General features: G+C 43.3%; 1 protein-coding gene across 2 annotated transcripts in view; it reads right to left on the reverse strand.

The window, feature by feature from the left end:
• Positions 1–4,985: 4,985 nt before the first annotated feature.
• Positions 4,986–24,096, reverse strand: part of GRIN3A (glutamate ionotropic receptor NMDA type subunit 3A) — a 150,285-nt gene continuing 131,174 nt past the window's right edge. The window contains exons 7-10 of one of the 2 annotated variants that reach the window (XM_025432653.3): positions 14,683–14,847; positions 13,793–13,869; positions 8,809–9,137; positions 4,986–6,836 (exon numbers count right to left, since the gene is read on the reverse strand). In XM_025432653.3, the coding sequence (XP_025288438.3) occupies positions 6,790–6,836; positions 8,809–9,137; positions 13,793–13,869; positions 14,683–14,847 (618 nt within the window). In that variant the 3' untranslated portion in view covers positions 4,986–6,789. Of the gene's footprint in view, positions 6,837–8,797; positions 9,138–13,792; positions 13,870–14,682; positions 14,848–24,096 lie in introns of those variants that run through there. The other variant, XM_025432654.3, reaches the window with a different exon arrangement.

Here is a 24,096-nt window from a genome sequence, read left to right on the forward strand (position 1 = left end):
GCCCCTTGTCCCAACTAGTTTGAAGTCCCAGCAACAGAGAGAGAGAGCTCCTAGAGACATTTTGAGATAATTACCAAAAATAGTGGTGATTTTTGGACAGTGAGGCTTCTAACTACGGAAGAGGCCAATGAATGGGCTCCAGGAATACCCACACATTGTATACAAAATTTTGTTTGTGTTGTATGTACATTCTTCATAGCTTTTTTCAGATTCTCAAAGGAATTTTGAAGCTTCATAAATCCCAAAAAGGTTAAGAACCACTGCTCTAGGAGGACCTGGGTAGCTCAGTCTGTTAAACGTCCGACTCTTGATTTTGTCTTAGGTCATGATCTCAGGGTCCTGGGATTGAGCTCCACATCAGCCTCCTTGCTCAGTGGGGAGTCTGCTTGAAGATTCTTTCTCTCCCTCTGCACTCTACATCCCCGTGCATGCATTCTCTCTCTAAAATAAATAAATCTTTAAAAAAAAAAAAAAATCGGGATCCCTGGGTGGCTCAGCGGTTGAGCATCTGCCTTTGACTCAGGGCATGATCCTGGAGTTCTGGGATCGAGTCCCACAACAGGTTCCCTGCATGGAGCCTGCTTCTCCCTCTGCCTGTGTCTCTGCTTCTCTCTGTGTTTCTCATGAATAAATGAATACAATCTTTAAAAATAATAATAATAGAAAAATTTAAAAAAAGAATCACTGGTCTAGATCCATAAAGAACATTTTAGAAATTGCTTTAATGCTATATGTGATTCCAACTTCAAGGACTTATTGATCTCTTTTTTCTTTCCTCTCTCTTGTTGTTATCTTGGAAATTGTCTTGGCAATTTGGACCAAAATTAGGGTTGATGTGCTATAAGACATATATCTTAACTACATGGCTTGGCTCCTATATTCTTACCTCTATAGGGATCTTTTTCAAAGGTACTCAGCTATTTGTTAGCTGTTGCATTCTTACATGAATTTCTATTGGGATTCCTTGTTTCATTTTGTTTTTTAATCTCTGTCCAGATCCACAGCATCTTTGTTCTTCAAGGGCAGGAGTTCTGTGCACCTAGTACTGCGTGCATGCCATTTGAGTGATGAATGTGATTTGTTATTTTGGGGATTCATGGGAAGATTCTGGAGAATAGAGAAATGATCACTTCTTTCAGACCTATTGGGATGGTGATACTCACTTCTTTTTTTTTTTTTTTTTTTTTTTAGATTTTATTTTTTATTTTTTCACGAGAGACACACACACAGAGAGAGAGAGAGGGGCAAAGACACAGGCAGAGGGAGAAGCAGGCTCCATGCAGGGAGCCTGATGTGGGATTCGATCCCAGGACTCCAGGACTCCAGGATCACCCTGGGCCAAAGGCAGGTGCTAAACTGCTGAGCCACCCAGGGATCCCCTGATGCTCACTTCTTGAAGGAAGCTGTATGCTTCTCTCATCAATTTCCATGATCAGTTGTTGGTGTGGAATGCCTTTAAATTTTGATCTTTAAGGTTTTTGCTAAGGATTGTCCAATTGATTGATTGTCATTGATAGATAGACCCAAGTACCGGTGAGTACGCAAAAAAGTTTTGACTAGTTCTTACCATGGAAGTCTACCTGATTTAACATGATAAGACAGCTACATTGAGAGTTAGTAAAATTGGTGGGTTGTGTACATGTTGGATTGGGTTTATACAATAGGAAGTGTGGAAGGTATGGAAGTAACCTAAGCATTTCCTAAATCTGTAATTGTCCCAGCACACAGAAAAATTGAGCTTTACTCCCTGGGGATTTCTCCCTAAGTTGTTTTTTTTTTTTTTTTTTTTTCCCTAATGTCAGATATTAAGGTCTTATTTGTAGCATACTTCACAGGTATTAAATTTAGGACATAGAGCATTGTCTTCTTTTTTAAAAAAATTTTATTATAGAGAGAGTGTGTGCACAGAGAGAGAGAGAGAGAGAGAGAAGCAGATTCCTGCCACAGGGAACCTGACATGGGGCTCAATCCCAGTACCTTGGGATCCTGACCTGAGCCGAAGGCAGGCGCTTAACTGACTGAGCAACCCAGGCACCTGGAAAGAGTAATATGTTTACAACATAGTCCTCACTATTCAGTAGTAGGCCTAGCCCACAGCACCCCGGGCAAGTCTGCATGGTTAAGTTAATGCAGCTCGTTGCTTCTGCTAACAGTTCCTCAGAAGTCTGCTTTATTGGACCAGTGTGTAATTCAGACCTTACTCATTTTTTTTTTCACTCCTTTAAGTGGAAACAATTTTTCCTCATATATTGAAGTAACTTCAAATTTGGATTATCCTAAATATAGAACTATGTTAAATTTCCTTTCATGGTGATAACAAAAGGAATTATTATGAATTCTGAAACTGGTAACTCTGAGGTAATCCATGATAGCTATGGCTTTTTTTGTAGGTTTAGTCTTTTTTTTTTTTTTTTTTGAGGGAAATTGAAGACAAAGTTGGAAGCATGGTATATTTGTATTAAGAGTAATGCCATAGGATTTCAGGTTACTGAATCTAGAGTGGAATGGTTTGAAGATTAGGATGTGGGAGTTAAAAGGGACCTCAAATCATGTCCTTATTTTAGAGATGAGGAAACAGGTCCCAGGGTCACTCAGTTTAGCAGCAGAATAAAAATGTGGCAATCAGACCTCTGTTTTTTCTTTTTTTCTTTTACCCTAAGTGGAGACAGGTACCAACAGAATGCATGACATCAGGAAGATAATAAACGAAAATACCTTGAGTCTTTTAAGTCTTTCTGAAAATTTGTAATGTAATTAAGTAGGATCTCTGCCAGGCCCTCGGTTAGGACTTTTTCTTCCCCTATTCCTTGAGAGTTCCCATAGTACTTTGTTCCAGAGCAGGACTGAACCAAAGGGATCTTCGATTTCTCCTTATTCACCCAGCCCAGGCCATTTGTGCATTTGTTTAGTGCTTATTGTGATTCCAGGCACTGGGCTAAACGTGTTTCCTGTGAAGTCAGACTTTGGATGAGTATGGCTCTGCCTCTTGTCAGCAGGTTACTTCAGCTCTCTGTTTCAGGTTCTTAATCTATAAAATAACTATATTACAGAATTGTATTGAGGATGAAATGAGTCAATATGTATAAAACATTTTAACAGAGTACCTAGCAACTAGTAAATGCTCAAAACATTAACTTTATTGCAAAGAAATTGAGAGGTCAATTTTTCTTCTATATTTTCTTCCTATTTCTAAGAATAAAGAATAAAGACTGACATCTTTAGAATCTAGACCAAATGTGTTTATTTAGGTCTGTCTCTCAGTCCACCTGTCCTGGCTAAGTGATGTCATGGCCAAGTCATTCCCAGTCATCAAAAAGTTAACTTCATTTGCTCACTGCCCTACCAACAAATTGAATGCATGTAGATGATAGCCAGTTCCACCTAGCTGTGAGGACCCTGATTTTTTTTACTATAACCCTCTTTTAGCTTAAAATCCATTACTGGTTCCTGAAGTCTTTGGGATACAAATCCAATTTAGCATAGGTATCTTGCCTCTGCTTTTTTCTTTCCAGTCCAGTCTGTTACCCACATGTGCTTTATGTGTATCATTGAACTATTTGATGTTCCTAAGTTTTTTGATTGTCATGGTTTCCCACCTCTGGAACTTAGCACATTGCTTTTTTTTACCTGGGGTGTTGGTTACCCTCCTTTCAATTTCTCCACTGCGAGTATGTGCATGCACGTGCACACAACCACACACACACACGCATGTGCACGATGTGTCTTTCTTGCCTCTACAGTACCCGATGAGCATTTATCAGAATATACACCATGTTGTTTTGCCAGTTTGTGTCTCCCCATTGAACTGAGCTCCATGGGGTCAGAATCTGCTTTTTATTTTTCTCTCTCAAGCAGCTAGCTTGATGCTTGGCTCAGAATAAACATCCAAACAATGGATGATTGTATGATGCAAAACAACCTTCGGTAAGTTGGCAGTTGAATTAAGTTACAGTAGGTTTATATTTGTCTGAGATTTGACTTGAGTGTATTCCAAAAGAATGTGTGTGAAGAATGCATCCTGCTAGCAGGTTCATGATGGCAGGTTTGCCAGCAGCTAAAACTGCCAGGTGTGTCAGAAACAAGAGTGCCTGAGGCTGCAGGACTGCTGAGGGATTTTCAGGTATATTTGTACCAGTTCTCGGGCCAGGAAGCCAAAAGAGACGTCTAGAACAGCTGTTTCTGTGAGACTTGTGGGCTGCAGTGTTGAGTTCAGTGGACATGGCAATACAGGTGCAGTACGTGCATTGGTTTCCTTCTCTGTGGAGCTGGGGGGCAGGTTGAGGCATGGGTCAGACGCACTATGGCAGAAGGACTGAAGGGGAGTTGGAGGAAGGAGAGGGAGTTAGTCATAAGGCAATGATCAGAATCCTGACGACGTCAAATAGGTGTTCTGGAATTGCACTGCCTGTGTGTGAATCCATCTCTGCCACTACTCTTATTAGCTGTGTGAGCTTGGACAGCTTCCTTAATTCCCTGAGCCTTAGTTTTTCCATCTGTAAACTGGCTGTCTGGTTTATCTACTTTAGGTCTAGAAAGCCTGTGTCTTGGGGTTTTAATGAAGCTTAACATATGCTTAATAAATGTTAGCTTCTAGATCATTGTGTATTTACAGGTTGTGAAAAGGACAGATTGTGAGATCTCAGAGACTATGCCCATCCTATTCACTCTTGTGTCCCAGCACCTGGCACGTAAATACAGGCCATGTAGCAGATGGTTGTTGAATTACTAAGTGAGGGTGGCCAGGGCAGAACTTTTTAGAGATCTCTCAGTATTGTGGCTTTTCCTAGAATGTCTCCCAGATGAAGCCATTTCATTTATACTTTGTGATGCCCAGGCTCTGAGTTTTCTCAGCATACTTTGTGCCACGTTGACTCTACTGATGAAACAGTGTACATTATAGCATGAGTGAGTCTCCTGTGAGGAAGGGGCTGGTCCCATGTCCACATCTGAATCCCCAAAGACAATGCCAGCAGTACACCAGAAAGTGAAGTTTCTATCTGAACATTTATTCCACAGTCATAGAAACTGAAGATGGAAAAGACCTGAGAACATCTAGTCCATCCACATGGTTGTACAAGAAAAGTGGCTGGAGCAAAACAGCCTGTTCACTTCATGCTCACAAGACAGCATTTCAGTTCTTCCTGGAGTGGAGCGATTGCACACACATTAAAATGAAGACACAATGCAAACACTCTTTACAAACCTTAAGAAAATACTTCTAAGTACATTATTTTCATAAAACAATTAGGAACTAAACTTAAAAAGAGTGAGGGACTCCTGGATTAGATGGGTGGCATTAAGGTGAGTAAAGAAGGGAATAACTCAAAAGTGCAGATAGTGAAGTGGTTTTGATGATCAGAACTCAAGTTCTTTCCATGACTGGTTGAATTTTCTGGTTTGCTTATCAAAAATGAGTTGGGAGGAAGAGAGGCCCTAAAGTAGTTTCTTTCCCCTTCATTCTTTATCCACACCGAGGAAACGCTTATTAGCTCCAAGGCCCTATGAGACCCAGCAACAACACTGAGAAGCTCACTGCCCAGAAGATGTAGCTCGGTTTGACTTGGCAGTTGCTTCACTGACCACTTGGCTGGTTGGCGCAGAAGCAGCAGCCCCGGTATAGGGTTTGTGCAACAGCAAGATCCATGAATAATGGAGTCCCCTCCAGGCATGTTAAAGACCTCAAGTGATTGTGTCCCTGTGGCTGCCCCACTTGTCTGTTCCTTTTTTTTCCAACTTGTCTTTTAATTGTTGGAGGAATCCCCCTTGTTCCTCTACCCCAAGGCATCCACACTCTGGGGCCTTATAGTTACTATTTACATGAACCACGTTGCCCTATCTGTTCCTGCTCACCCCGCCGTATATTATTGTGTGCTTCCTGTGCCAGGAACTTCCCCTTTGGAAAATGGGGTGGGGTGTGCTACGCAACCAGGCCGTCTCGTTTCCCAGCAGCAGAGCTTGGAAAAGAATGGGCCTTCCTGATCTCATGAAATGGGAGCCCGGAAGAGGAGGCAAGCATCCCTTACCTCTTTCTCCTTTACTAGACTACCACCCTCCACCTGAAGCCTTTGCTCTTTGTGTTTTTGAGCCCGAGGGAAGTTGAAAGAACAGGTGGAGCAGAACAGAAAGGAGGGTTTTCAAAGGACCCACCATTTCATGAACTCTTTTTATGAAACACAACACACTGTTTCACACACTGCAAAACACTGGTCAGTTACTACCGATAACGACAACCACTGCTACTTGAGACTGCTTCATTCCACCACAAGCAACTATGCAGTTTCTCTTCATCCAGAACATGGAGGTGTTTCAAGCGATGCTGATGGCAGTAAGCCTGCCTCCAGCCCCTGCTGCTGCTTGCCCCGTCCTGGCCACAGTTTGGCCAAGTAGTTCCTCAGTAGATACTGGGGAAGCCGGGCACTGGTCATCCGCTTTGCGGGTAGGCAGGGCCGTCTAGCTTGTCACCACTGCTCAGAGTGCCTCAGTAGAGAAGCTTAAGGTAAACCCGAAATACAAAAATCCAAACTTACAAAACAGAGACATTAAGGGATAATTAATTGCATTACAAAAGGATTCTTTACTTTACAAAAGAATTCACCTCTGGGTTCCTTTAAATAGCCAGCTTCTCAAGTACAGTTAGTATGAGTTCAGTTACAAAAATGTCCATGTACATCAGGAGCATGGCTGTCACGTTGAGTTGAGAGGTACACCCGCACGTCAGCCTTCCGGGCCGCGCAGAGCATGATGGCAGGGTCTACGGCATCCTCAGCAGTTGCAGACAGGTGGGGATGGCTATGAGGCATCATCTTCCAAAGGTAGTTGCAAACCTACGTCTGGGCCTGGGTGAGAACACGGGAGGACAGGGTATTTCAAAGCAGGGTTGTCCTTTCTGTTTCCAGGGCTCCCCCCCCCCCCGACCCCAACACCCGTCGTTCCCTCACTGTTTCATCTGCAAGGTTAGGAAGTCTAACTAGAAGCCTCTTACCTCCCTCATCAGTCTCTGTGCCTCCATCCACCCCAGGGGTTTCTCAGATAATTAACCAAAGTGCTACCTAATTATAGCTGAAGGTGTTCTCTTTCCCTGGGGGCCTGGGGAGCTCCTGGTGGGAACGCAGGAGAAATTTTTTGATTGCGAGCCTTTCCAGGGATGGGTAGCTGTTACAGAGCACAGTGCGGGGGACAGTGCTGTGGATTCGTTGTGGGCATTCCCGTTGATGAGTCTGGAGCAAAGGAAGTGATAAACGAGGAAGTCGTCCTAAGTGGTCCCCTGGGGTGGGAGGGGCTGTGTGGAAGGTGAATCAGCAGGTGTGTGCTCACATCTAAAAACCTCTTAAAAGGGCTCTTCTCTCCAGCCTGGGAGCAGCCATCGTTCTAGAACAGTGCTTCCTGAAGAGGAATTTTTGGATCACATGTGTCAGTCACCTGGGGGAGTGGGGTTAACAGGTTTCTGAGCCAGACTCCCCACCACTTCTGGGAAAAAAGGCCCTGGTAGTCAGCATTCTAATGGGTTCCTAGCTGCTTCCCATCTACTCTAGCCCTGGGAACTGATGTCCCATGGTTCCCCATGACGTGCCCTTCCTGCATGTGTGACCACGCCGGTGCACCCGGGACAGGGATGCTTAGGCAGACGGGGAGGGGAAGCCAGGTTACTGATGATCAGTTCCTTGGGGGCGTCCGATGGGGCCTAGGGGAGAATAGGAGGGACCACATCTGGCCACAGCCCCTCAGGGAGGAGTGGGTGTCGGGCTGGGAGACTGCTTGGTGGTTACCTGTACAGAGATGGACGGCACAGGGCGCACCGTCTCAAATGTTAAAGCTTGTGGTGTTTGCAGGGGAGGTCCGCTTTTGGGATTCCTAGAGCTAAGGGGCTAATGTGTGGTTCGCAGAGCCTTTTAACTCAACCCACAGTGCCAGCTCGCTTGCCCCGTGTGGGCAATAAGCAGGGATAGTCCGGTTTCATCTAAGGCCACGTCCTTGCTTTGCTTTTTTTTTCCTTTATAAAAGGCACACTCTTGCGGAGATGCTTTGCTAGATTAGAAGTACAGTCCTATTCATGCATTAGCCAAATTGTTTTTTCTGGCCCAGCGCTTTGGTTCTTCAGCATGATGGCCATTTTTAACACCTCTTTTGTCTGTCCTCTGTTCCCTCTCACCACATCCCTGTCCCCTTCCAGAGTGGCAGGTAAGCCATTCCTACTAAATGTTGGTGAGGATGGTGCTGGTGATGCGGGACCCTCTCAGAAACATGACTCTAATCAATCCTTGGTCTGCTGTGACTCTAATGAGTTCACTTCATTATTTACGGACCCACACCCCTGGCTCTTATCCAGCTCCCCGGTCAGAATGTAGGAACAAGTCTAGATGGGGGGAGTTAGATCAAAAGCCACACCCCTGGATAATCCTGTTCCATACTAAAAATAAAACTAGGTATGAGTAAGCTTCTATCTCTTGTTGGTGACAGTGCAGAGAAAGGGCTAAAACCCCGAACTACTAGTGTGGCACCCGATGAGAAGGTTAGCAGGAGCCAGGGTTGCCTGGTCATTCATAGATCCTTTCCACAGAGTTTACCCCTAAGATACCATCCTTGCTCCGAAAGACCCCTTACCCTGGAGAGCTAGGGAGTTGGCTTGGGAAGGGCTGTGGCTGATTTTTAGGCTAGGATGGGCAGACTTGACCTCTAAGAAGACCTAGACCTCCGCTTCCCCGCACTTTTGTCAGTAGTTACAAAAGAGCATCGCAAAGTGTCTCAAGGGCTCAGAGGAATGCCCAGAACCGAGAAGGGGAGCGGCAGGCAGGGTCACCTAGGACTCACAAGTCCGGTTTGTCCTTTGATACTCTTCAAGCTCCGTCTTCCTGCTCACAGCCAGCTGCAGCTCCTGCCGGATCACCTGAATCTGCTTCTCGAGCTCTGAGAGTTCCTGCATCACTGAGTTCCGAGCTCCACTTAGGGAGTCCGCCTTCCCATTGGTGGTCAGCGAGGCGGGGAGCTCTCTCCTCCTTGGAGGGAGCGGGATGTCCTGGTGGGTCCGGACGCTCAGCTGGTTTTGTCCTCCCTCATCACTGAAGATGTACTTTCGCCGGTTATCATGACTCAGATTGGAAGTATTCCACACAGTGAGCTGACGGGGTCCCACACTGGACCTGGGAAACAAAGACACTTTAGATTCACCTTCCACTCTGCAGCTCTCAAAAGTGCTGCTCCCCATCTGTTGGCCATTTCAAACTGAATATGGAGCTGGATGTGTATTCAGAGATGAAGTAACAAAGCCTCGGATGGACTACCTGCTGGGGTGGTGTAGGGACAAAAAGAGCCATTTTACAGTTCTTTTCAACTGAAGTTCAAAGCTTTGCCAAGACTTCCGCTGCCCTGAAATTGGAATGGATCATCGGGAGGGCGGAGGGACCAGGGTGTGGCATATATCTTTTATGAAGAACCTTGGACGTCTTTCCATTTCCTTGCTACCAGTGAGGCTGAGCGAGCAGCACCGCCTTGAAACATTCAATGGCTACAAAAATGGTGCTTTAGTAAAAGTGAGAACCTGTTTATTCACCTCTTGGACTCTAAGCATAAGCCTGCTGATAGATACCATAAAACAGCTCATCCTCTGTCCCATAGGACTACCCTGATGTTTACTACTTGAGTTTGAGGAGAATATAAACATTCAAGTTGCGGGTTTCAGCAAAAAGTGTTCCATTATAGGGAAGACTTTATGTGGGTTGAGAATGACAGCTCAGGTCTGAAGCTAAAAAGAAACCCCAAGAAAGCCTCAAATTCTTGCTGGAATAATGAAAGTCAATAGAAATAGATTCACAACCCTCTTTCAGGCTTGCTTCAAACCACCTTCCACTGTCTCGGAGAGATGGCTGTGAACAGCAAGAGCTACTGCTGGACGGGCCCAAGAGAAGGGGGATTTGGTGCCCGAAATAAACTTTGACAGTTAGATGCAGTGAGAAGAGTTTCTTGCCATAAGAACAGACTAGAGCCCTCAGCAGTATGGCAGTTGCTCTCTTCTACTCTTGTAGGAGGAGGAGGGTTATGACCATTTTTGCATTGGTCATGGGGCGAACCTAAGTAGAAACACTCTGTTAAGTTCTTGTGCTTTTGTTCCCAACGATGTAACTGAATCAAGACTTTATTTCTGGGCTCTTTCTTCCCAGGAGAAGAAGGGGAGGACCTCCAGGGGAAGGAGTAGAGGGAGGGCCAATAAAGTCTTGATTCAGTTACATGGATGAGAACAGAAACACAAGGACTTAATAGGATGATTCTGTTTCATTTTGCCCTCTGGTTGACTGCAGAAATGGTCATAATCCTTTATTCCTCCTTTCCATCCATGTCCCTCGGTACTGGGACTTTGTGGCACAGCTCTATCAAGGAGCATTCAAGGGGAGAAAGTCTGGCTTTCCCTCCCTCTTGAATTTAGTCTGGTTTCATGACTTGTTTTGGGCCAAACTAGCAGAAATGGCAGGCAGCAGTTCCACACTTAAACTTTTAAGAAGCCTCGTCCACCTCCACTAAGGGTTTCTCTCAGAATCCTGCTGCCGCAATGTGAACAAGTCCAGACTGATCTGCTGATGATAACAGACAATGTGGAGAGAGTTCCCAGTCTCCCCGGTGGACCCAGCTGAGGCCATAGACCCACCAGCCCTTAGCTGCTTTCCCCCTCTCCACAAGCTGGCTGCAGATGTATGGGCAAATGTAGCCAAGATCAGCCAAAGTCTGGCCCAGACCAGTAAACTGCGCAGCTGACCCATAGATGCTAACTCGCAGTTTTTTAAAAAATTAAGTTATTGAGATAATTTTCTTACATAGCAAAAACCTAGATACCTGCCCCAAGCCATTAAAACACATATTCCAAACTACCCTGCAGTTCATTTACATTTCTCATAGTTTAAGTGGCATATAAATGAGTGAGTGGTACCAGAGCTTGACTTTCATGTGTCCTGGGTTGAGTAAAAGTCTATAATGAACCCACTTAGAGCTCCGCTGGCTTTATTATTTTTTTTTTAATTTTTATTTATTTATTATAGTCACACAGAGAGAGAGAGAAGCAGAGACATAGGCAGAGGGAGAAGCAGGCTCCAAAGGCAGGCGCTAAACCGCTGCGCCACCCAGGGATCCTCCGCTGGCTTTAAACCTTGGTCAGGGGTATGGTTAAAATTTTAAATTCTAGTCCTATAGTTCCCTTTAATTTTTCCTTCAAATCTCTTCCAGTTGAGTTTGAAAAATTTCGAGACAATCTTGTTTGTGTTTGTGTTATGTGGATTATAATTTTTTTATACCTTGGGGCAAGGAGAAAGGGAAAATGAAGGTGTATTGGAAACCTAGTGGGATGAAGTATAGACCAAAACTTATATGAAATCCCAGGTTGAATACACCAAAGACTGGATAGTGTCTTGCAATATTTACTTTTTTCTCTGCATTAAGTAGAAAAAGAGCAACATCTACTTTGGTATCATGGCCCAGAATTTCTTTAGGCCTTTGCTCAAATCCATATGTTAATCATTTGTTCATCATTTTTTTTTTAAGCTCAATTAAATCTTTATTTTCCAGAGGGTACACACACATCCATCGTCCCTGGTCCTCAGGGCCAGACTCATCTGCATACACCCACTTATCTATGGTTTTATTCATTCTATAAATATAGAGCATGCAGGAAGGATGCCAAATTGTAGCAGGCACAGGCATTTGTGTAGGTACTCTTCCAAAAAAGAGGCAAAGAGTTTTCAACCCAACAAACCTAACTGTAGTACCACAGAATGATTCATAGTAGGACACCTGCACATTTTCCTGGCATGTCCAGGCAACCACAGAAATCAGGTAAGTAGAGATAGCCAATCTGGTTTTCTCCAGAGCTTTGTGCATATATCTGGGAATAGAATATAGAGAAATAAGCAAAAGCTGGATTCCATCACAAACTCTATCAAGTGCTCTGGTAATCGACATGTGGCTCTGGGCCACCTATGAATGGAAGATGACAGATACTGATGTCAGATTTGGTTTCTCATTGGAGGCCTCTTCAGCATTTTGTTATGTTTTCTATGGAAACTTCCTGAGCCTTGGCATGTAAGGTGACCAGTGGGTGAACTGCACTTAGCACTTAAAATGAGCAAAACGAGCTTCCACAGACCAATTCTGTAACCTTGGAGTTCAATACTCCACTGGAGCATTCAGAAAAGGGATGACAGCTATGGGACCTCAAACACTCACTGCATTTGAAAGGTTATGGGTGGGTGCTGGGTAGTAGGGAGGTGGCACCGGAAGTGCAGGCCCAAGGTAAGCCAGGAAGGCGTGTTCTGCTTTAGTGCCTCAAAATAAGGGGCTTCAGAAGGGAATCTGCCAAGAAAGTGCATACACTGAGTGAAAGACACATTTGGTGCCCAACTCAGGTGAGAGAGATGTGACTAGGAATCACACCACGGTTGGAAATGGGATCACTGGGCTTCCTGTTTCTATTATGGCTGGTAAACAAATGCTTTGTCATGAGATGATGTCTTTGCTGCTATGTCTATCTGTGTTCCTCTGGTTAAAAATTTGTTTTAATTGCAGAGAAAACACATGTAACATGACACAGGACAGCTGTGACCTGATTAGTCTACAGCTTGTTGCTGACAGGGCTGCAACATGATCCAGGAATACCACAGACTGAGAGGGCGAGAAGTGCTCACTGACTGGAAAGAGAGGCTTCCAGAGAGAATGGAAATGGTTCTGACAAGCTAGATGCACACTGGAGACATGGGCACAGCAGCCGTCCCAGAGGAGGTATAAACAATGAAAATGAATGATGCCTTTCACCCCCTTTTTCCTTTTCCTCGATTAGGAGTGGGAAGTGTGAGTGGCAGATTTCAAAATCACCCAGAAGGCCAAGCTTTGAGCTGATGATCTGCCACAGATGAGAGTTATTTGGAGGCAGTGCCCTGAACTGAAGGCTCTGGTGTAAGGGAGGAGGAGGAGGAGGACGACGAGGAGGATGAGGAGGGGAGGAGGGCCACGGGGCAGCGTGCAGCACAGCCGGCCCCTTTAGCTGCAGCAGTCATCCACGGGCTGGATGTGGGGAAGGCGGGAAGCTTCGGTTTTCAGGTGTCCTCTATGCATTTACTGCTTGTTACTTCCTATCCATGAGATGCTTTTCTGGGCATTTGTAGTAAGAGTGCCAGGAAACGAATTAAGCAGAACACGTCTGTTGCATATTTCAAATATTCCTAGGAGTGCTGGAAAGGAGTGGGGAGCAGAAAGGCCCCACGGAGCCCACATGCCAGAAAGGGCACACTGCAGGAAACGAATTGTGTGCAGTACTCATGAATTAAGGTTTGCGTGTATTTTGTACACAAGAACAAGAGCTAAAATAGCTTCATTCCCGGGGCTTTACTTGTATTATTATCTCAATGAATCCTTACAGCCTCTCTAGGAAGTGAGTACTGTTTTTATCTCAATTTCACAAATGAGGACATTGAGGCCCAGAGAAGTTAAATAAATAATTTGCCAAGCCACACATACGGCAAGTGTCTGGGACAGGTTATGATCCAGGTGCCTGACTCCAGAGACCACAGCCGTGCTTTTAACCATACGTGGCCTATAATGCTTTTCCCTGTCCATATGTACAGAGAATTTTTTTTTATTCTGTCCTATTTCTGTTTGAAACCACACATACTCTTACTGGTTGTGTTATCAACAACTTGGTCCTGATCTGATCTGAATTACTTACACATAATTTCCCCTATGTGTAGGGAGACCCAGTTACATCTCTCCGCTTTTATTTTCACAAACATAAAGACACCTGGCGCTGGCCTCTTCTTACCTCTTTTCCACACGTTTTGTCTTGAAACGCTGCCGCTTTTCCTCTCCGAATGATGTGTTTAGTGCTCTATGTAATCTCTGGCAGGAAGAACAGATTCACAGGTAGAGATTATTAGAAACATACAGTTAATTGTGTATCTCACAGTTAACAGATCTTGGGCTCTCGAAACAAATTTCCAGGGATGCCTGAAAACGGATCAACCTTCAGCCCGAAATCTCAAGAGAACCAAATTCTAAGATATTATTCTTATCTAGAGGGTGGGGGGGGGGCGGAAATAAAAAAAATAACTTGGTAGGAAGCTTAGAAATGCTCTGATTTGTAAAAAGGCACGCGATACAATGAAGATACAACTAGCGTGTGGGGCAAGGGGCCTTGCAGAAGTGCTAGAGAGGAGTGTCAAAAACTTAAGTGCTGGCATCTGGGTTACTTGACAGAAATTCCATCCTGTGGCACTCGGCTTTGGCATCAGCCAACTTCAAAGCTCAGGGCCACTGAAGATGGGGACAGAACAAGGGCCGCTGGGTTCATCTAAATGGCAACAGGGACGTCAAGCTCACTTAAGGAGTTTCAATTCCGGCTAGAAAAGTCTTTAGGAAATACACTTCTCACACCATCTCTTCAGGTTGTCAGTATTAAGTGAAACGAGGCTGAAAACAATTCTATGGCTTCCATGTGGGCAATAGTGGAGGGTTCCATGAAAGGACAGGGAGTTATGGGGTAGGCTAATTTAAGAGGGAAGCGAATTAATGAGCTAGAAGGAACTCCGTCTTCTACACCAACTGTCTACACCACCCTAGTTTTCTTGGGAACTTGTCACCCATCTGACTTGGCCTCTCCCATCAGTGGGAGTTCTGAGGTTAGGATACTGGGCAGGATGCTGTGGCACTCACCTGGCTGGTATGGAGCCAGTACTGTAGCCTAGATTTGTTCTTGATTCGTGGTAGTAGGAGCCTGTACACTATGTGCTCACCAATGGTTGTCAAGATGGATAGACCAAATCCGATGCACAGCAGCACGAAAAGTCCAGAGAAGTGTTTGATGCCCATTTGCAAAGTCTATGGTGGAACAGGAAAGGAAAGGCCATGAATGTGTTGCTCCACCTGGCCCCATGCTGATACATTTTCCTGGGACCCAACGAGAGCTGGAGATCACCCCTCCCTGTGTGCTTGACCGGCTTCACTACAACGTGTTGTGGATGAACCAGCCTGGACCGAGGGCCACTGCCCGGCACACTTCCTGGGAGCTACGCACATATAGTCCTATCGTATGACTGTTCCCAGTGTCTGGACCACCCTATAGACTCTAGAGAGAGACTGAGAGGTAGAGGGACAGAGACCAAAAATTGAAACAATTTAATGTACTAAAGTGCTGCAGAGTTGTCAAGGAAAGAACCTTTCTCAGGGACACAGAACGAGTAGGTTTAAGGGGAAGAGATGATGAGTTCAATAATTTTGACATTTAGATCTGGTGGGAACATGGAAATCATCCACTTCAATGTTCTCATTTTACAGATGAGGAACCTGGGACCAGGGGAGTGAAGTAAATTCATGCAGGCCACAAAATTAGACAGTCACAGAGGAGGAAAAGATAGGACCTAATATTTATTGACTGCTTACTTTTTTTTGCACTGAGCTAGGTATTAAAACCACAATTTACAGTTGAAGACACTGAAGTCCTTGCAGCTTTTAAGTGACAAAGCTGGTCTATAAGTCCATGTTTGTTTAGCTGTGAAGCCTGGGCTCTTTCTGCTGTACACCAGAACAGCAGCTAGGGCACCTGGGTGGCTCAGTCGATTAAGTGTCCAACTCTTGATTTCGGCTCAGGTCATGATCTCAGGGTCATGGGATCGAGCCCCAGGTTGGGCTCTGCACTGGGCGTGGAGCCTGCTTGAGATTCTCTCTCAATAGTTACAACAACTATATGTGGCAGGTACTTTGCTAAGTGGTTTACATATGAGATCTAAGAGAATCCTCACGAGTTCTCTATGAAATGGGTATTTATTATTCAGTCACGGGTATCAATGACTACAGAAAAGACAGACTTTTGACACAGTGAGTATTTCAGGCACTGGTTGAGAAGTACCACAGGATTCGGATAGGAGGGTTACGTCCCTGCCTTTAATGGGCTTGAGTCTAGGGAGGAAGCAAACAATTTATACCCCATGATACAGACACTGATCCATGCCTTCTCAGTTTTATGGAGAAGTGGGCTCATGAGATAAAACGTAAAGGGAGAGAGGTAGAATGTGGAGGCTTGGGTGAGATGTAAGCACTCTGGAGGTTGCAGAAACAGGGAAAGAAGTGACGTCTGGCACCAGTGATGTAGGGGGTTGTGAAGCAGACCGTGGTGGCTGAGGGGTAGGTGGTGCAGGAGGCATGTGCTGTGAGGAAGAACCATACTAAGCAAGTCCTCGGATGCCAGTGCTTAGAAGCCTGATGTCATCCCTCTGCCGGGGGCTTTTGGTCATCATCCTCATCATTGATAATTATTTATCACTTAATATGTGGAAGGCACAGCTTTGAACACTTTATCACTCACAACTTGCTTACTATTCATAACAACCTATGAGGTAGGTACTGTCCTGTCTCCATTTTATAGGTGAGGAAACTTAGGAACAAAATAACTTAGCTCCTTGTCCAAGGTCGCACAACTAGCCAAGATTAGAGCTGGGGTTCAAAGTCAGGCAGCCTAGCTCCAGAGCCTATATTTTTGATCACCCTCAAATGACGGATGTCCGTGTCCTCCCGTTCTCTTGAAGGGAGTTTCCTTTCTTCCATTCTCCCCGCCTCTACCTCCAGTCCCGAAGAAACACTTAGCCAGACATGGTTCAGGCATGGGTCCATCTCCTGGGTATGCCAGGAAGTCCATCTGGGGGCAGCGTTCAGAGGTAGAACTTGGGGACTCCACTGGAGTCTGGGCATGAAATCGCTTTTTCTCCATGACAGTACATCCTCCAGCGATGGCTCCGCATCAATGACAGATGCTAGGATCCCTGGAGAACTAATGACCGGAGGTGAGCAGAGGCATGACCTGGTCTAGGCAACTGAGAACAAGGCAAGATACCTGGGCAGACCACCTGAGACAATGAGGCAGAAGCCCAGCCCTAGGGAATAAGGAATGCTGGTCTAGGAAAGGGAAGAGGTGTATCAGGTCCGGAGAGCTACACAAGTACTAGGGCTTCTCCTGGGACATCTCTGCACAAGTGGTGACCAACTGTATAACGCTGACCTCCAGAAAGTAGGTTACAAATATGTCTGAAAATAGCCCTCGGGCGGGACCTGTCGTAATGCATACAGGATATGGTTATTATGTAAGGATTCAGTGAGTTGTTGCTGCCATGGATGAAGAACAAAATGGGGGAATTCATTTTTGATGTTAACATCATCAAACATTTGGCACAACGCTTAACAGACTGGCAGTGCTTTCTTATAAGGTGCTGCCAAGACGACTGAGAAAAATGCAGCTTATAGTGAAACATCTTGCCTTTAAACACATGGCTCCCCCCTCTGTGTTTTTGTGCGTGACAATAACCAGTCTCATTTTCCTCTTATTACCTCAGTATCAAATAGGCTGTATTCAGTTTATTTTACACATTTTTCTTTAAATATTTATTTATTTGATAGAGTGGCACATGAGCAGGGGGGTTGGCAGAGGGAGAGAATTTTTTTTTTAAAGATTTTATTTATTTATTCATGAGAGAGGGAGAGAGGGAGAGAGAAAGAGAGAGAAAGAGAGAGAGAGGCAGAGACACAGGCAGAGGGAGAAGCAGGCTCCAAGCAGGGAGCCCGATGTGGGACTCGATCCCAGGTCTCCAGGATTGGGCTCTGGGCTGAAGGCTGCGCTAAACTGCTGAGCCACCTGGGGTGCCCGAGAGGGAGAGAATCTTGAGCAGACTCCGACACGGTGCTTGATCTCATGACCCTGAGATCATGACCTGAGCTGATACCAAGAGTCAGACATTTAACCAACTGAGCCATCCAGGCACCCCTCATTTTTTCCTTTGTTTACACCCATATACTAATAAACTAGTAGATATAATTACTGTTTGTTTTAAATTGGACAACTAATATATGTGCCAGGCATCACATATGCATATTATGATTTTTAATACCCTTTAAATATTATTATCCCTATTTCACATTCAAGGAAACTGAGTCTCATAGAGATTAACTACCTTCCCCAAGATCTTACAAGCTAATAAATGGGGGAGCCAGGTTGTAGATCCAGGAATGTTTGATGCTAAATCCCATACTACCTTTCTTTTCTCTCTCTCCCTCTTTTTTTAAAGATTTTATTTATTTATTCATGAGAGACACAGAAAGAGAGGCAAAGACACAGGCAGAAGGAGGAGAAGCAGGCTCCATGCAAGAAGCCCGATGTGGGACTCGATCCTGGGAATCCAGGATCACGCCCCGAGCCAAAGGCAGACGCTCAACTGCTGAGCCACCCAGGCGTCCCCCATACTACCTTTCAAGTGAATACCATTTATAGGTATCCCTTGCTACCTGAACTCTTACTGTCTATTCCCTAAAACAACGTGCAAATATTTTAATTCAAAATTCAACATCCGAATTGAAAATCTGCTATAATCTGCCTGTGAGCACCAACAAACATGTTTAACTTGTGTGTGAGTCTGAGTGATAAGATGTACAGCTGCAGTTGTAATTCAGCCATTCTCCTCCTCGGACGTGTTCCATGTACTGCGCATTAGCTATGTGCATCTGCCCCACATACCACGTGAAAACTTTCTAATAAAGTGGAACTTGCTCAACTCCACATTTATCACTGGCCAGAGGAAGAAGAGAAACAGTGGATATTCAAAGTCATATCTTAAAAATACATTTAAGCAACACAGACAAAATGATGGGAGTATGAACATCCTGTTCAGAAATGCGATCAGAGCCCAATGGTGTGTTGTCAGGAGCTGCATAAATGACAACAAAGAAAGGCAAACAGACATAAGGTTTTTGTTTTCTTTATCCTGTGGCTTTGTCTGCAGCTTCATTTGATAGCTCACAGCCATACACTTCTGAGGTCTCAAGTCTCTCAAGGAGAGAAGACTGTCCTAGGATTTAGCCATGGGCAAATCTCGGCCATTTATGGCTTTTTTTCCATCATACATTCATGCTAGGCCATCCAATCTCACTGAGCTACCTCTTTTTTTTTTTTTTTTTCTGAGCTACCTCTTTAATCAATATGTAACCACTCAAAAAACTGCCTTGCTTGACTATTTTGCTAAATGTTATTTATATATGTTATGCTTCTTTAGCATTTTATTATTTACATTAGCATATATTCATTGCATTGTGGAGGGAAAACATACTCTGCATATCACACCCACGAATATCCAATAATTATGCATTAAAGAAAGAATGAATAAGAAGCGATGTTTTAAATGCTTCCTATTATGCAGAAATCCTTGATGGACTGTTATATGCACTGTGCCTTAGATATTAAACACACGTGTCTAAGAGTGTTTTAGTGATATTTAAAACTGGTTGGGGTTTTTGGATGAAGTAGGAATGCTTTGTTTTTAGTTTTTCTTTTTTTCATTTAAAACAATGGAAAGGACTCCCACCATCTGGAAGTTCACCAGCCAACGTATTTCCAGGAATGGACTAGATTCAGATAAAGGGAGATGCCTGTTGTGTCAAATGTTCTAAGTGGTCCCTGCCCAGATTATGAGTGCTCCCAGCATAAAGAGGCCAAGACCACCAATTTTGTTGCTGCCTAAACCGTGCTTTGCATCTTGCTCAGATGTGGACATTTGAAACATCTGACAGCTGGTTAGATGACTAATTCTGAAACCTCCAGAAATGCAGAAGAGTGTTTCATGCATCATGCTTCAGATGTTACTGAGTCCAAAGAGCTAAGCCTTCCTAGCCCCCAGTACACATCCTCAACATACCAACTGCACACTTTCTCTGGTCCTCTAAAGAGTTGGTTATACTTGTTTTCAATTTCTCTGTCCCCATTCTCTTTTGAACTCATTCCATTTAGGCTTTTTGTCCCAACCTGTAACCTAGATAACTCCTGTCAAAGCCATCAATGACCTCCACATTGCCCAATACAACAGTCTTCACCTTATTCATGTACCAGGTTGGACACCATTGATTATTTCATCCTCTTTGATATATTTTCTTCACTGCTTCTGGGATACCTCTCTGTTCTACTTCAGTCTTGTTTACTGGTTCCTCCCCATCTTTATGATCATAAATATTGGCATGCCTTGATTCTTTAGCTACATTCACTTTCTTGTCCAGACTCACGGCTATAAATCCTACCTACAGGCCAATGATTTCTAAATTTATATCTTCCCCAACTTCTTATTCAGTCTTGCTGCTAGGATATCTAACAGACATCTCAAGCTTAACACATTGAAATAAACTAATTTTCCCCCCTGAAAACTGTTCCTCTCATAGTCTTTCTCATCAGAGAATCCCCATCCTTGCTATCATTCAGGCAAAAAGTCTTAGAGTCATCTTTGACTGCTCTCTTTCTTTAGCATCCATACCTAGTGTGTCTGCAAATATGGCGAACCCTACCTTCAAAGTATACCTAGAATCTGATGACTTCCCACCACTTCAACCAACCACTCTGGTCTATGCCACTGTCATTGCTCACTTGGACTATCGAAATAGCCTTCTATTTGGTTCTCTGATCCCCTCAGTCTGTCTTCTGCACAGCATCCAGCTTGGCTCCCTCAACAAAACATGTCATTCAATGTCTGGTGACAGTTTTCCATCTCCTCTAGAGTAAACTTGAGTTCTTACAATAGTCTAAATGACCTTCCATGATTTAGTCCTGTACTTCTGACTTCATATCCTTCTCTCACTTGTTCATTTTGCTCAGCTACTTGGGCTTCCTCTTGCTTAAGTCTATGGAGCAGTTGAGAGTCTTCATTTTCTGTGCTCTCTGCCTGCAACTCCTGCCAGTAATCAGTATTGTTCCTCTCCCTCATTTTCTTCAATTCTCTATTCAAATGTCATTTATCAATAAAGTCTCCCCTAACCATGTGGTTAAAAAGGGCAAAACTTCCTCCCCTTCCTTTCCTGGACACAACTTAACCCCCTTACTCTGCTTTATTTTTCTCCTAACATAATATATTTTATTTATTGCCTACTTCCCTTCTTACATAGAATGTAAGCTCCAAGAGGATAGGAGTTTTGTACATCTTGTTCAGACTGTACCCTGATTGCCTAGAACAGTGCCTAGCATTTACTTGGTCTTCAATTAATATTTTTTGAAAGAACGGATGAAAGCATTCAAAAGCTAGAATCTTTTTGTATAATGTAAATGTGTACCAATTTTTCTCCCTGAACACGTTATTTTTTATTTTTTTAAATAATAAATTTATTTTTTATTGGTGTTCAATTTGCCAGCATACAGAATAATACCCAATGCTCATCCCGTCAAGTGCCCCCCTCAGTGCCCGTCACCCATTCACCCCCAACCCCCGCCTCCTCCCCTTCCACCACCCCTAGTTTGTTTCCCAGAGTTAGGAGTCTTTATGTTCTGTCTCCCTTTATGATATTTCCTACCCATTTCTTCTCCTTTCCCTTCTACTCCCTGAACACTTTTGTATATCTCAGGAGATTTTTAGAATAATTCTGTGAGGGAGAAAGATAGAGATGGGTATTCTCAATTGATAGATGAGAAAAGTGAGCTTGGAAAACTCGCCATCATGACTTCATAATACCAGTATTCATCACTCTGGGACCTAATTGGAGGGAAGTATATTTGCAATTAATAAAAAGTTAGAGATTGAATGCAGTAATTTCAGCTGATTTGTGTTGGGCATGTATTGTATTGATTTTATTTGCTTAGGACCCTTTCCTTGGGGAAATTCGTAGTTTTCATTTATCAACCAATCAGACTCCTCATTGTTTGGTCCCTTAAAGCCAAGCATGTGACCTAAGGTAAGCCAATTTGCATTTGAAACAGAGATATTGGCATTGAAAGTTGAGACTGAGTCATTTCCAGTGCCAATGCTTCAAAGTCATAGTCCCTGGAGTCCTGTGGTTCCTGAGGCATTATCAGTTATTCTTTTCCTTACTTCAAAACACTGAGCTCCCCACTATTCTTTTGATAATCCCCTTTTTTCTTGCTTAATCTGTTGCTTGCAACCAAAGAACAGGACCCCATAGACTGCTTAAAGGATAAGCTCCTCTAGCTCCAAGCTGTAAATAGAACCTATCTTGAAATAGACTTTATTTCTTAATGTAGAACCCTGAAGTGAATCCATGAGTCTGTTCTAGGAAGATTTCTCTGATACAGTGAGGCTTTGCCTTTCTTTATATGCGTCCAAAAGCTTGGTGTATAGTGGGTGTTCAATACATGCCTATTAAATACAATATGTATCTGAAAAGAAACTTAGTTACAGTTAATCTCGAGATTTCCAGTACCCATTAAAGTAGGCTTCCCCCAGAATAAAATAACTACGAGAACCAGGGGAAATAATTTTATATTTTAGTGATCTAGTGCGTTAAACTTTGCATTATCTCTTCTCTGAGTCTGTAAAGCCCAATCCTGGTGTTCAAACTGATTTTCTTTAGTAAGAACAAGAGTTGGGGACTAATAATGATTTTAGTGAAAGGTAAAGGAAAGAAGAGCTATGGAAAGTCTGAACTATGGATGACTCCTAGATACTTGGAAGCAGGGTACATACATAGGAAGCAAATACGTTTTCTAATCTAGAAGACCTGATTTATACACTTTTTTTTTTTTTTGCCACCCACTATTTTGCTTGGAAGAGCAGCAGCTCAACAAATCTGGCAGCTTCATTGTTGTATCTATACAAATGATACAGTCATTTGGGGGAAGGACAGAAGATGGAGACTTGCAGGAGGCTGGGCTCGGAGGTCCCAAGGACAGCTCCCAAGGGATACAGTTTACCTGGCTGGAGAGTAGGGTAAAAGTGTAAGGTGCAATCATTTGGGATTTCTAAAAAAAAAAAAGAAAAAAAATGACAATGATTATGAAGAGGGAGAAAGAAGATGTTCACTCAGAGGATCTGGAATTTTTTCATCAATGAAGACAGATGGAAAGATCACATTTAACAAAAGAAACAAGAGGAGATGATCTGCAAAATCCAGCAGGACAATGCATAAGCAAAGTTAATTAACAGCGCTCACACATTTGCATTAGCAAAATGATGTAGATGGACAGCAACCAGTGTCTGTGGGAAAGTCTCATCACTTTCCAGGCCCTGGGGGCTGGGAACCTCTGTCTTCTTTAATCTGTAATCTGCTTAATGGCTCCGTCAGTGTGGCACTGCCCATCCTGTTCAGGAAACATTCCTTCTGTTCCTTGCCTTCTCCAAGCCCCTGCCCCTTCTAGGCTTCCACAACCACTTTTTAGCCTTGGACCTGGTACTCAATTTGCTACATTTCTCCATTGTGTGGTCTTTTGAAAATCTTGATTTATTATTAAAGCAACTCAGAAAAACATTTCTAAACTTTAGAGACGATTAACCATAATCCTTTTCCCATACATAGTTTCTTTTTAAAAAATAAGTGTCTACATCCCATGGGGGGCTCAAACTCACAATCCCGAGATCAAGAGTCACAGGCTTTAACCAACTGACCCAGCCAGGTGTCCCTACAAAACACTTTCAGTTCTTATTTTCTTTTCTGAACTGCATATGAGCCATATACATATGTATTTTCCAGAATTATGTAAATATATAGCAACTATGCTTTTTAAAAAAAATACTATTTTCCAAAAATGTGTATTTACAGTCATTTTATTTATTAATTTAATAGCTTTATTTTATCACCTATTATTTACCATAATTGGCAACTAATGTCAAACTGTCAGGTGTTTAATTTTCTTTAATATTATATATACATGATAAATATTGCTACAACAAAAAATCTTCTGTGTATAACATTTAAAAATCGGTTTTGATTCTCTGATATATATATATATGTATATATATGTATATGTATATATACATATATATATACAGTGGGTGGGATTAACAAGTCAGATGATATTACTGTTTTGAGGCCTCATGATGTGTGAAGCATCCTTCACAAAGTGTGAACACTGTTCCTGATGCTGCCCGATGCACAGAATGCTCACATCCCTGCCAAGCCTGTTTTATATGCAATCAATTTTTCTTGTTTTAAACATTCTGATTTGTATTTACTTAGGGAGGCTATTTTTTGATGTTTTTTCCATCTCCTTTTGTATGAATCATATATTTATATCCTTGCTGGTTATGCATTCCAGACAAGGCAAGGCTTTTTGTTGAAAAAAAGCTATTAACCTCTTTCCTACGTATTACTTATGTTTCTCTA

Source organism: Canis lupus, chromosome 11 (genome assembly GCF_003254725.2).
Source record: "Canis lupus dingo isolate Sandy chromosome 11, ASM325472v2, whole genome shotgun sequence".
In the NCBI taxonomy this organism is placed as follows: Eukaryota; Metazoa; Chordata; class Mammalia; order Carnivora; family Canidae; genus Canis; species Canis lupus.